Consider the following 12,933-nt stretch of genomic DNA (forward strand, 5'->3'; position numbering starts at 1 on the left):
CAGCGCAGGAGGCCCGGGCCGCCGGTCAGCAGTGGCCTCGGGAAGGGTGTTTGGGGAGGGGTGCCCATGGGGGCTGCCCGTAAGGGGGAGGGCTCCCGAGAGTCTGTCTCCGAGACGAGGCTCCAGCGCAGCGACTCTGCCGCGGAGGGGACGCGAGGTCTTGGGGCCGCGCTGGGAGGGAGCCTCGCTGGTGGGCGCGCCCGCGTCTCCCGAGCCGGGGCTGCAGCTTCGGGGGTCTGGAGACAGCGCGCCCGATTGCTAGAAAGGACTCCAGCAGGAGCCCTGATGGTCGCAGCGGGAAGGGAGGGTCTCGGGGTGACAGGGTCCCTGGGGGGGTGTCGGAGTCAGAGAGTCCCTGACAGGGCCTCAGACGAGGCGTCTCTGGGTGTGCAAGGCCTCGGGCCCAGACAGGCCCGGACGGGCGGCTGGCGGGGGCCGGGGGACGGCGCGGGACCGTGCCGGGCGGGGGCTCACCGGTCGCCACATGTTCCGGACCGCCGCTCAGCTCCCGCTCGGCGCCGGCTCGCGTCGCCCCGCCCAGCAGGCCCTGCGGGAGGGGGCTCAGTGCGCACGCGCGCCCCGCCCCGGAGGCGGTGGGCGGGGACTGGAGCCACGCCCCGGGCAGGCGGTGGCGGCGCAGCGCCCCCTGGCGGTCCTCCGCGGCCTAGCTTCAGGTCTGAGGGCTGCTGGAGCCGCTTGGGCAGACACGCCACCCGTCACCGGTCCGTCCCCCCTGTCGCTCCAGGAGGCCGTCTCCCACCCAGACGGAAGGTGAGGCTCGGAGACGTCGACTCACTCGCTCCACAGGAGCTTCCAGTGATACAGATGAGCACCTGCTGTGCGCCGGGCGGCCTGGAAGGCGGCGGGTCTGTAACCACGCAGGGAGCCGTGAGCACAGAGGCCAGGCACACGGGGAAAGCTTCCTCGCGCACCCTGCCAGCCGCTCCCCGCACACCTGCCGTCCGCTCCTCTCCAACGCCCTCCAGTCCCTCGCCTACTTCCCGCTCACCCTGGCCAGAGAACTTCTGCAAAGACAGGGTCACCACCCACAATGCCCCTCAACTACCTGTTTCTAATGCTTCTTCTGCTCCAGCACGCTCAGAATCACCTCGCTCCCATCGACTCTAGTGGAGCCGACCCCGGGCGGGGCTCCAAGGCCTGGCTGAATGTAAACAACTGTCCCCAATGGTTTTTTGCCCGCCTTGCCAGAAGGACAGGAACCTGGCCTCTATCTTCAGCACTGCACCCCTAGTGTCCAGGCCAAGCCCTTAAGCTCCCCCCAGGGCCAGGCTTTCTGGAATGTGCGCAGTTGCACATGCTGGGCCCCCCACCTAACCCCATAATGTTTATGAAACAGGTCAGAAAGTAGCGTAGGCCCACACAGACATGCCTCTGGGGCATCGGAGAAGTGACAACAGCAAGGCCCAAGAGTGGCAGGATAAGCTGTGCACTGTGCCAGGTGACATGTGCACAGTGCTGGAAGCCTGGGCGGCCAGTTGCCCCCGGGGCTACGAATGTGGAGTGGAAGGAGGGCTTTCCTGTCCACTCGAGGCACAGCAGTTTCCCACCCCCAAACAAAGGAACGAACTCTGTCCTGTATCCACATCACGGAATGCTAAAACTGGCCTGGGCTCCTGGGCTTCCCTCTGCCGGCAGGGCACAGGCCCCTGGGCCGAATGGGGCGTACCCCACCCCTGGTGATGCTGTGTAGAGTTAGTTCCCCCAGACTGGGACTGCTGGGTCCCAAAATCATCAAGAAAACCTCCCGCAAGTGACCCACTCCCATTCCATTCGAACCCCAGACACCGTCTGTCACGGTCCAGCCACGACAGGATCCAGGGGGCCCCGAAGGTGGGCAAGGCGTCGGCGCGGGAGACAGTCGACTACACAACTCAGAGGCGGTGTGACACTGTTCCGTTTTATTGTGATTTGAGTACAACTTTTATACTTTCCATTTTGGCATTTGATTATACTTTGTGGTTAAGATAGCAGGGAATTAAATTTCTGTGGTTAAGCGAAGCAGAAAATCTTATAGTGTATATTATTATTAATATTCGTGATTAACTAGTACATTCTTTTCTCAATCATTAGAACAGGACTACCTGATGGAACAATCTAAACTTTTAATTCCTACATCTATTACGTAAGATACAGTTTGACTTAAGTAAAGGTGATAGATAGAGGTATTCATAACAGCAAATATTGGCTTGTGGGCAGACATTGTTCTTCTTTCTGCCTGAAGAAATCTTTTAATTGCTACTTTATTTATGCTATTATCTAAAGTTGAGGCTGAACCTTTCTCATAGCTGTTCAAAAGCTTCCTTGGTGCAGTATTGAGGAAAATATTTATAAAAATCAGTTTTAGAAAGCTGCTTTCGTAAGCGAAGTTTTTGTTCCTTTGTTTTTTAAGCACCAAGGAGGTCGTGACCTAGCCAGCCTTTCTATAAAACTTAAACTACTATAAAGCACATGAATTACATCTTTATTCACCATACGTATGCTATGTTCATTATAAGCTCCTGTATAAGGCAGAGGAGGATCAGGTAATCTTTTCATACTATTAGCCCCGCTAGGTGGATACCAGAGTTTTCCACTTATCCAGTAGGCCACAAAAGGAGGCCCTTCCATAGTAGGCGCAGGCTTATGAGTAAATTTCTTATCCTTTACTAATTTTTCTACTAACTGCGCGAGAACAGGAGTATAAACTGGTTCTAGTAATTCAGCTCGTTATAATTTATTCATAACATCTTTAAGAGGCGTGTCAAAAGGAATTTCTCTTAATAATTGTTCAAATAAAGGGTTTACGCATTCTGGACACGTCAGGGTGACTGGAGCTGATTCCATACGCGGGGAATTTACTATGTTTTCCTCAGAGCCAATTTTGAGGAAATCCACTTGTACAGCGTTTACACTTACTAGAATTTGTGCTACCCAAATTCCCCCTATTAATAGGATCGTTCCTAAGAAACCAACTATCCCTAAACACATGCAACATCCTCGTTATTGACGACGCATTCCTTGAAGCTTCTGTCCCCTTCTCAGGACCTTGTCACGCAGTAGGGTAGAAAGAGGACGTGGCAACCGTCCACTCCATCCCTGTCGGTTCCCCACTCCCAAACCCATCTTCCGAATCTCTCAGCCTCTGTGAGTCTTCGAAACTGCTGTTAAAGAAAAAAAGAGGAAGTGTATGTGAAGAAGCGTGACTGTCACACAGATATAAGATAAACATGTGTACTACCATTTAACGATGTCCCCCCAAAAAGATGTCTCAGTTCTAAGCTTAGGAAGCTGTGATGTGACTGTATTTGGAAAGAGGGTTGTTACAGATATGATTAGATTAAGGTTCTTTAGATGAGATCATCCTGGAGGGCCCGAAGTCCAATGACTGGCGTCCTCATACGAGAAGGAGAAAGAGGTCTGACACGCGCAGAGGGAAAGTCTGTGAAGACAGAGGCGGAGAGGGGAGCCATGCAGCCACAAGCCACGAAACGCCGAGGACTGGAGAGGGGCCTGGGAAAGAGGCTCCCTCCAAACCTCCAGAAGGAACCAGCCCTGCCAACACGTTGATTTCAGACTCTGGCCTCTAGCACTGTGGTAGAATAAATGTCTGTCGTTGTATGCCACACCCAGAGTTTGCAGTAATTTCTTCCAGCAGCCCTGGGAAACTAGTACAGTGTGTCAAACGGTTATTTAAGTCATTGACTAATGAGAGAACCAGGAGAGTGGTTATAAGTTCAAAACCTCGAATTTATAGGGAGTGAAGGAATGCTCAAATGAATTTAAAACAGATGGAGATTTGATTATTCCACAGGAAGAAACAATTTAATCTCCACTTGACCAAATTGATTTGCATGTCTATAAAAAAAAAGTGTTTGCATTGCTGTTTGTTATCTGCAATTTCCAGAGCTGTAAAATAGCTCAAACAGGGTGAGAGGCAGAGACCTGCCAGAATCAGAATCAGATAACCCGGAGGGTGGGTGGATGCTAAACAATGTGCGGTTTTCCCATTAGAAGTACCAGTAATATATTTTGTTTACTCCGAAGTTTAAATTTTCATCACTGCCTCCCCAACCCTTTTGATTAAAGCAAAGATCTCAAACAAAGATCACTCTGGGCCATAAAACAAGGCTGATCTCCGCCAGCGTGGCTGGGTTATTTGTACTGTCGCAGTGCTCACATATCATATAGGTCACTGTAGGTTTACCTTGCTGGAAGTTTTCATGAGAAACGTCAGATTAGACTTTCCAAAACCTCTGTTATTTGTTATCCCAAAGCTGGAAACACAATTCCTATAATTTGAGCGAATTTCTACGTTCCTAGGCCTGCTAGGAAGTGACCTTCCTGATCACCTGTAAGGTCCAGAATCTGCAAAACCCTATGAGGGTTTTGTAGGCATTGGCTTCATAAAGTCAGCCCCAGTTCCACGGTGTCTGATGGTGCCTGAGTACTAAGCACCCCTGGCGGTGGCAATCTGCAGGCCTGGGGTGCATCACTCATTCCCGAGTATATCTTGGCAAAAAGGAAGACAGACTCCATCGAACCTGCAGAAATGTTTATATTGCTGTGAAAAGTCGGCGGTCTCAGTAAGAGTCTGAGTAGCGGGCTGGAGTGAGTCGGTGAGAATCAGCTATCATCTAAAAAGGTTGCCTTTCAGTTAACAGTCTAATAAATTGATATGGGTTACAGATGTCGACGGTAAAATGGAATTGACTAGGTATTCCGGCACCAAAAACGATGAATTCAGGGGAAAAGAAAGACTTGCAACGCAATCTGTGCAGACACAGTATGCATGTACCACCCCCCCTGCGGAGCCCCAGGAAGACTGCACCCACAGCCCTGGCCAGTATGTCCACGTTAGGGTCTCTGTCATACATTTTAGCCCAGGTAGCTTGAGGAGAAACAGGAAGGGCCTCCTTATGTACCCAGGAAACAACGTGAAACAGCATTGACGGTATTCAGGCAAGCGACTCCACAACCTCTCCGTCACCTGCTCACGCGGTCTCATTATCAACTCCTGGGCTGCCAGTCGGGGCTGAGCGGTCCCTGGAGGCTGGGAAAGCCGGCTCAGCCCCAGAGGCGGCCGAAAGGCGTCTGAGCGACAGCAACACAGGCTGCGTCCAGAGTCCATCTCTGGAGGGTCGACGGTCAGAAGCACCCAGTTCTGTCCTTGTCTAGGGGCTCGGAGAGTGTCCTTTGTTGAGGACATGGTCTCCCACCTGCAGGGGCCGACTGCAGAGCCTCAAGCTAAACAGATGACAGAAACTCAGTGCAGTGGTTCATTTCTTAACCAACATTTTCAAATGTAAGAGGTCTACTGAGGGTTCCAAATAATAATGCAACTGACAAAGAAAATTGGTTGTCTCTGTGACACACAAAGGTAATAAAACCAATTTTAAAAAACACAGACAATATGGCCATGCCACCCTGAATGTGCCCAATCTTGTCTGATCTCCGAAGCTAAGCAGGGTCGGGCCTGGTTAGTACTTGGATGGGAGACCACCTTGGTATACCAGGTGCTGTAGGCATTTAAAAAAGCAAACAAACAAAACGTAGACAAAATCTCTATCAGGGCCACAATTAAACCTGTTTTCAGAGAAAGCAGTGAGTATTACATCTGATTTACAAATATAGACAAATACTTTTTATGCTCGTTAAAAATTATGGAAATTTGTATTGGAAAAAACGACGGTACTTAACATATAATAATCTTGACATAACATACATCAAATTCAAGAATGTAGCAAAAATAGTAATGAAGCGATTTATTCAGTCGGGAGCAGAGCCACGACATCTTCTTTCTGTAAAACTTCACGTGTTGAGTCCGATGTGCGGCCAGGGGCTGGAAACCCTGGCCTTAGAAGGTGCTAGATTGGAATCCAGGAAGTCAGAACCCGCGGGGCTAATGTTGAAATAACACCTGACGTTTGGGCGGGTAAAGCACACAGGCCCGCGGCCCAAGACCTGCCCGGAAAGCGCCAGCAGACGGGGCGGCGAGAACTCCGCGCGGACTGTGACAAAGCCCGGGGTACTTCCGGTGGGGCCTGGGACGTTCACAGCGGTTTACCGGGCAGATGGGACCCGGGGAGGCAGAAGGCTCTCCGGACTGGCCGCTCCTTACGGCTCGGCACGTGGGACAACCCGGCCGGTCCTGGCACCCTTCCCTTCGCGAGGAGGGAGAGCAGACCTGGGTCGGGGGCGGCGGCGGGGGAACCCTAGACCCGGAGATGCTCCCGCGAGGAGCTGGGGCCGGCACGGGAGGGACTGTGCAGCCAGCGTGGTAAACGGTTCTGCAGTTCCTCAAAATGAGAACTTGCGGCCACACGAGGCTCCGGCGCAAACGCTCCGGGCAGGAAAGGCCACCGCGTTTGAAGCGGCGCGGAGGCAGAAGGGGGGTCACCTTCGGGGAGGAGGTCCGGCAGGAAAACTGTCCTCATCTCGCGTTCTTGGACGTCTGATCTAAGGCTGCCTTGGCGGGGACTTGCGTTTAGCGTTGGCGCCCCACGTCTTTCAGCCACAGCCCTCCCGGAAGGGAAGGCACGTCCAGCTGGATGATTTCTCAAAGGGATCAGTCTGTTTTTGTTAGCTTAGGTTCCTACTGTTCTCGCCAAAGGAGAGGGATGTGGAGGTCGGTTTGCAGCTTGTCTTTGGGCAGATCGCAACGCTCATACTGTGCTCCTGGGGCACTCCTGGGCCTGGCCTGGGAGGTGCTCAGGCCTCCCCATGGGGGTGGCTGGACTGTCCTTCTGAGAGGGCCAAGATGCTCAGGGAACTCTCCCTTTGCGGGTGGGGAGCAGGCCAGAAGCCCTGTGGAGGATTGGGGGGAAGAGGGGCCGAGAGAGGAGTTGCCAAGAGGATAGACCACCCCCAGGAAAGGCGGAGCAGAGCCCTCGAGGTCTGCTGTCCTAAATGCTTCAAGGACGTTGGAGGAGTTTCACCACTCCAGCTGTGACAGCCCAACTTGCCTCTGCTCAAACCAGAAGGACGCGGGCCCACGTAACCTGAAGCCCTAGCTTCATGCCCGGCTGTCGTCAAGGCTCTGCCTCCCCTGTCTCCCTCTGCGGGCCTTGGGGTGCCTTCTTTCCCCATGTGCTCCCTGAGGTCTGCAGTTCGTATAGCCCTCAGCATGGCTGGCACACCCAAGACAGCTCATGGTGGATTCGGATTTGCTCCTTGGGGGTACTGCTCCCCAGTTCAACCGCCGTGGGCAGGAGATGGGCCCCGTTAGGTAAAATTTCACAAGGACAACGGTGCCAGCCCCACTGTTACACTGCGTTTATTAAGGGAACTTACACACAAGGGGCATCTTGGGCAACAATGTGGACACGGGCACCCTCTGCACCCCACGGCAGTTGTCCTAGGGTCCTATGGGACAGGGAAGGATGGACAAGATACTGGTGTCACCTGCCCCGATTAAGGGCAGACACCTTACCTACCTGCCTGGGGCCTGGGAGGGGTTGCTGATAGTTTCCAAGGGGTCTCCAGGAAGCGACCTCTGCTCTGACCCAGAGCTAAATGATCGAGCAGGACCGGACACGGGGTCACGCCACGAAGTCTTTCCCCTGCAGATTCCATGACCGCATCAGCTGGGTCACCCTCCCAGCTACAGGGTGGGGGCAAGGGGTCCTGCACTTAGCACCTCACCAGAACCCCAGAACCCTCGGGACCTTCAAGCCCCGAGATGCACTGGAGAGAAAAGGGCCAGTGCTGGGGATAGGGGTAGCCCACGTGGCCCAGTGGCACGACAGGGTGGGCGTGGTCAGTGGCAGACTCTGGAATAGCTGATGACCTGTGCCCATCCTATGGCCAGGACCCAGCCACTCCCACACTCCCATTTCCTGGAGCCGTGAGAGATAGGAGGTCCCTTTGAATTCCATGAGGGAGAGGGAACCCCTTGGGGACCATTGTCCTGTGTCCCCAGGTCAGGCAGTAGGATGTCTGAGCAGATGCAAATAAGAAGACATAACCGTTCTCACTTGTGTGCCATCAAACCGACAACCACGCTGGGACCTGCACCTGCCCAAAGACTCTGTGGGCTGAGCAGCACAGGATTGAAGGAAGGTGAGGCCCAACTGTTAGTCATTCGACCAAAGCCAGGGGGTGCCCCCGCCCTCACTGGCTTAGTCTCAGGCCACACCTGGGAGAGGAGGCTGCTGGTAGCTGGGCCCTCGCTGGCCCCTCTATGGTTTGAGAAACCGAGGGGACTGCTTATGGTGGGCCAGGCAACAGTGGCCTTTGTGGCTCAGGCTTTGCTATCACCCAGGGGGCTGCCCTCTGGGATCGACACAGAGCCTTAGGTCCTGCCTTGGCCACGGCCTCCCTCTGGGGTCTCCTTCAAGTCCCCCAGCCCTAGGTCTGAGGGGCCCTTTGGGCAGACCCATGAGCCTCAGAGTAGCTGCCACCTGCTGTCCAGCTGGAAGTGCGGACGCCCTGACAGACGCTGGGGCAGAGCCAGCTCTGAGGGGCCCGGCCTGGTGGGCATCCCTGCCCCCGTGGCCAGCAGCCCAAGTCCTGTGCAGCACGTGTGGGAAGGGCGTGCTTGGCGGCTTCTTCCTCTTGTTACTTTGGCCTTTGTCCTGTTTCCTGCGGGGCACCAGTAGGAGGCCTGGAGACTTCAAAGGGCAGTGGCTTCCTTAAACCACCCACCTCCAGCCCTGTCCCCAAGGCCACTCGGCCCCTCTCTCTGAGACCACGCCTGTTCCTCAGGGTCTGGCGCCTCTGGGGCCCTGGGGCCTGGTGTGCCTGGCACACAGGAGCACGTGGGCAGAGGCTCCTTAAGAACCTTTGGTCATTGCCTAATGAGCAGGAGAGTAGGAAGGGACCAGAGGCTCCAGCAGCTCCAGCCCCAGGGTGCGGGGGAGGGGAGCTGGTGGGGGATGAGGATGTGTCAGAGGGGGGAGTGGGAAGGGCATGCCACCCTCACCCCCCACCTCCTCCCTCTCAATCTCCACCCGCCTTGCAGCTTCTGTAGCCCCCAGGCCCCTAAAGGCAAGCAGCCAGGTCAAGCTGCCCCTGCTCTCAGGGCTGGGCTATATCAGAGCCACCTGGGAGACGGCCCACCTGGTGCTTGATGGACTCAGATCAGGAAGCCCCAGAGGTCCCAAAGGCCAAGGCCCAAGGGTCCTTCTCTCCCACTGGGAACTCCTGGTACTCAGCTGGCCCTGCCAAGCGGGCAGGGTGAAGGAGGTGGAAAACAGGCCTAGCCAAGGACCGGAAGCACCAGGGCATCTGTGGAAGGGGCCGGCCAGTAGGGCAGGAGCCGCTGCTCCCACGGCCTTGTGGCTGCAAGGGCTCCCCTGCAGAAGCGGGGCCTCTCCTGTGAGACTGCGGTCTCGATGCCTGGCCGTCACACTGACCACAGGCTAGTGCCCCGCCTCCCCTGGGGATGCCCTGCCCCACCGCAGCCTGCATCTGCACGCACACTCGCACCTGGCTCGGATGCTCATGCTGGTCTCTCTGCGGCCCTCGCTGAGGGAGAACCAGAGTCCGGCCCGGGCCAAGGCTGGTGCTGAGGCCCCACTCCCCACAGACGCAAACGAGCAGAGACCCCGGCTGAAGCCCAGGGGTGGGTCCAGGCTGTTCAGGGAGAAGGCAGCTGCTGCCATGTCTGCCTAAATACAGGGTGCAGGGCCTTTGGGGGTGTGACTGCAAGAGCCAGAAACTGGAGGCCAGTGCCTCAGGGGAGAGGGCAACACTCTTGAGCAGAGGGGCCCTGAGACTGGCTGCAGCCTCATAGCTGGTCCTTTCTAAGTCCCACTCGCTAAGCCCCTTCTGTGCCTGACCTTGCAACAAACCCCTGGTGTAACACCTCCGAAGGATACCCGAGGGAACAGAGCAAGCGGGTCACAAAGCAGGGGCAGCCCATTGTGCCAGGCCCTTGGGCCCGGCTGGCTCAGCCCATTTGGCTGGAGACCGTGGGTAGGCTGCATCGGGTGGGTACCACAGTGCCTCCGAGTGCCGAGGCCTGGGGTGCTAAGCCCAGACTCTGGGCCTTGGAAGCTGGCCTTCGGGCAGTTCTCAGGGGTGGGGGATAGGAGTCTGGGCTCAGAGGGCATAACGCCAGGACCCATGAGAGCAGCCTGGGATGGGGAGAGGGGGGATGGGGGGCGCGCGGTGAAGTGGTAAGCGGGCTCCTGCTGAACAGCCAGACCGTCGCTCTGTGTCCACAAGGAAGTGTTCCTGGGATTAACAACTCTGACTCGTGGAATAAAAATGCTTTACTGTGCAAATCCTACACAGGTCCCGGCCCTGTTGGGCCCTGACTCCGGACCTGCTGTGGCCCCCGCCCCGAAGTGCCAGAGCCTCCTGTGGAGTGTGCAGGTGTACGTGAGCGTGCCCCGCATGGGGAGGACCCCCCATGGCCACGGGCAATCACACACTGTGGCAGTCCCAGCCTGCAGAGAGATGGGGCGGAGTGAGGTCCCCACCTGCCCAGATTTAGGATCCACAAGAGTCCATACAGTCCTTCCCGCTGCGGAACACGGCGTAGATGCTGGTGGGGGGGAACATGGCAACGGCACCAAGCAGGGAGCCCAGCTGGATGGCCACGCCAGCCGCCAGCAATGCTGGCCGGCCTCCCCCATGCAGCAGGGAGCTGGCGGCCACCTTCACATATGAGAACAGCCCCAGACACAGCACCCAGGACAGCACCTGACAGGGAATGCAGACATGGCAGTAGGCTGAGACTGAGATGCTCCTGCTCTATGCAAACCTCCCCTCTGCCGCCCTCTCTGTTTCAGTGTCCCCAGGGGACTTACCACGAGGGTCGTCCCTGCAGTGGTGCCCACCAGGGGTGGGCAGGGGCTCAGAACTGCCAGTGTCGTCAGGTAGGCCCCAAAAAGCACGCCCAGTAGAGAGAGAACGCCCAGCCCTGCCAGGGACCTGTCGAGGGTAAGCAGAAACTCAGGGCTGGCTGCGCCAGGACTGGGCCCCAACCCTAAGCTGCACCCCCTGAGCGGCTGAAGGGTCCTGGCGCACCTGCACAGCACACCCAGGGCCAGAAAGCAGGCGAGGGGGTTGGCGGCGCTGCCCAGCACCACTGCCAGGTGGTAGGCCAGGCGCCCGTAGGGCAGGCAGGAGAAGCTCTGCACGGCAGGTAGCACGCCGTTGGTCAGTGCGTTGGTGACGGCCAGCAGGCCCAGCAGGCAGGCTCCTTGAGCAGAGCGCAGCCGACCGGCCTCAGGGTCTGGGCTGGGCGTGGTGCCCACTGCCTGGGCTGGTGGCTCCTGCAGGGGCAGGGCCTCTTCCTCCTCTTCCCCTTCCTCCTCCACTCCTGCGGCTCCCGCCTGCAGGCCAGGCCCTGGAACCCCTGTGGGCACAGGTGGCGGCGATGGCAGCAGCAGCAGGAGACCCTGGAAGGCGGCAGCCGAAGTGACCAGAAGGGCGGTCAGTGCCCAGAAGAAGGTGCTGGCGGGGAAACGCTCTGGGAAGTAGTGGGGGGGGCCAGGGGTGCCGTTGGTGGGGGCTGGCGGGCATTCGAGGCGGCCCACACCCTGCACGAGGGCCAGCATGCAGGGCAGCAGGGCGCTCAGGCCCTGGCCCAGAAAGAAGGACCGCAAGAAGGGAGGTGGCAGGTGGCTCAGGAAGGGGAGGAAAGTGACATTTGAGGCGCAGCAAGCCAGTGCCAGCACCAAGGTCAGCGTCAGGAAGGCCACGGAGTGGTTCTGCCCTGCCACCGTTGCCACCTGGTGCCACAATGGGGCCAGCAGGGCTGTGCCCGCCACACTCAGTGCCTGCACCACCTGGATGGGGGCTCGCTCGCCCTTCCCTGGGGCCAGCCGTCTCCACAGGGTGACCACCAGCAGACCTAGGTTCCCCAGTGCCACAAGCACAGAGAGATAGGAGGGGAGGCTCCAACCTGCAGGGAAGGGGGGAGGCCACATCAGAGGCAGGGTGCTAAGGGACAAGCGGCTGCGGCCCACCTTCCCCGCACACTGCCACTCACCCTCGGGAAGGTCTTTCACCACCACAGGCAGCTCCACCCAGATCCCGTTAATGGCAGCCCAGGACCCCATGCCAAAGAGGGCTACCAGCAGGTGGGTCAGCACCAAGCGGCCCAGCGGGGGCGCTGCCATTCGGCCGAGGCTGGGCCCTCCAGGACAGGGCCCAGTTCACGGCCAAGCTCCTCTTTCCCGGTCTAGGCCCGAAGACGGCGCTCTGCTCTTCCGGAAATCGAAGACTCCTCGCCTACAAGAAACAGACCGGCTTGCGAGGTCACAACGAAGAGACGCAGGAGTCAGAAGAGCGACAGACCGCCGAGACCAGGGAAGGTGGAGGATGCCGGGGTCGGGAGGAGGACGCGCCAAAACTCAGCAAGTCGCACTCGCCGCTGGTGTCGGGACCGGGACAAAGGGGCCGGCCCCGGGGGAGGATGATGTAAGAGGGAGCTAACTTTGGGTCTGAGTGGCCGAGACCACCACCACCCTTACCCCCAAACGGGCACGAGGACAAAGACCCTGGGACAGGGGCACCTCTCCGGCGCCACGCATACCTCTGCGGCTTCCGTGCTCGCCCGGGAGTCCCGCGCTTCTGCGAGACCCAGGGCGGCCGGAGCCGAGTGGGGCCCTGAGGGGATGTGGCCACAGCGGGCGCCGCCCTCGCTGCGTCAGGTGCGCGGCGGAGAGCCGCCCAGGTGCCAGCGCCTCCCGGTCCAGCGTCCGCGTGCTCCACGACCCGGAGGCCGCCTGGCCGTCTCAGGAGTCTGAGATGGCGCCGCCACCAGCCCAGCGTGGCGGCCTCAGCTGAGAGCCGGTCGGGACAGAAGTGTGGCCGGGACACGGCAGGGACTAAAACTCACGGGCCGGGAGTCCGCGAAGCCGAGGGCCGGGTCCTTTCGCCGGAAGTCCCGCCCCGGAAACCGAGTGTCCAGGCAGCGGGGTGAGGTCGCGTCCCGCCCGCCGGCCACGCCCCTTCCGCTCCCCTGGGGCGGCCCCTGGA

At 58.2% G+C, this 12,933-nt stretch overlaps 3 protein-coding genes and 1 pseudogene across 11 annotated transcripts in view; 2 read left to right on the forward strand and 2 right to left on the reverse strand.

The window, feature by feature from the left end:
* ADCK5 (aarF domain containing kinase 5) overlaps positions 1 to 561 on the reverse strand; it is an 11,328-nt gene extending 10,767 nt beyond the window's left edge. For all 7 annotated transcript variants that reach the window (XM_023520319.1, XM_023520323.1, XM_023520320.1 and 4 more), the window contains exon 1: positions 475 to 561. In XM_023520319.1, coding sequence (XP_023376087.1) covers positions 475 to 486 — 12 coding nt within the window. In that variant the 5' untranslated portion in view covers positions 487 to 561. The remainder of the gene's footprint in view (positions 1 to 474) is intronic.
* The window catches only part of FBXL6 (F-box and leucine rich repeat protein 6), a 19,314-nt gene that overhangs the window by 3,013 nt on the left and 3,368 nt on the right, over positions 1 to 12,933 (forward strand). The gene's annotated exons all lie outside the window — the stretch shown is intronic.
* LOC111729339 lies at positions 5,407 to 5,525 on the forward strand (annotated as a pseudogene).
* On the reverse strand, positions 10,197 to 12,862 carry SLC52A2 (solute carrier family 52 member 2). 3 transcript variants are annotated; one of them, XM_023520328.1, is made up of 5 exons: positions 12,488 to 12,862; positions 11,942 to 12,183; positions 10,975 to 11,854; positions 10,755 to 10,878; positions 10,197 to 10,391 (listed from the first exon to the last, which is right to left on the reverse strand). In XM_023520328.1, exons 2-5 carry the CDS (start codon positions 12,069 to 12,071, stop codon positions 10,215 to 10,217), a joined length of 1,311 nt encoding a protein of 436 aa, XP_023376096.1. In that variant the 5' UTR covers positions 12,072 to 12,183; positions 12,488 to 12,862; the 3' UTR covers positions 10,197 to 10,214. The 3 variants fall into 3 exon arrangements, with proteins under 3 accessions (XP_023376096.1, XP_011373149.1, XP_011373148.1); XM_011374847.2 differs by having other exon boundaries at positions 10,254 to 10,676; positions 12,488 to 12,861; XM_011374846.2 differs by having other exon boundaries at positions 10,254 to 10,647; positions 12,488 to 12,860.

Source organism: Pteropus vampyrus, unplaced genomic scaffold (assembly GCF_000151845.1).
Source record: "Pteropus vampyrus isolate Shadow unplaced genomic scaffold, Pvam_2.0 Scaffold256, whole genome shotgun sequence".
Taxonomy (NCBI): domain Eukaryota; kingdom Metazoa; phylum Chordata; class Mammalia; order Chiroptera; family Pteropodidae; genus Pteropus; species Pteropus vampyrus.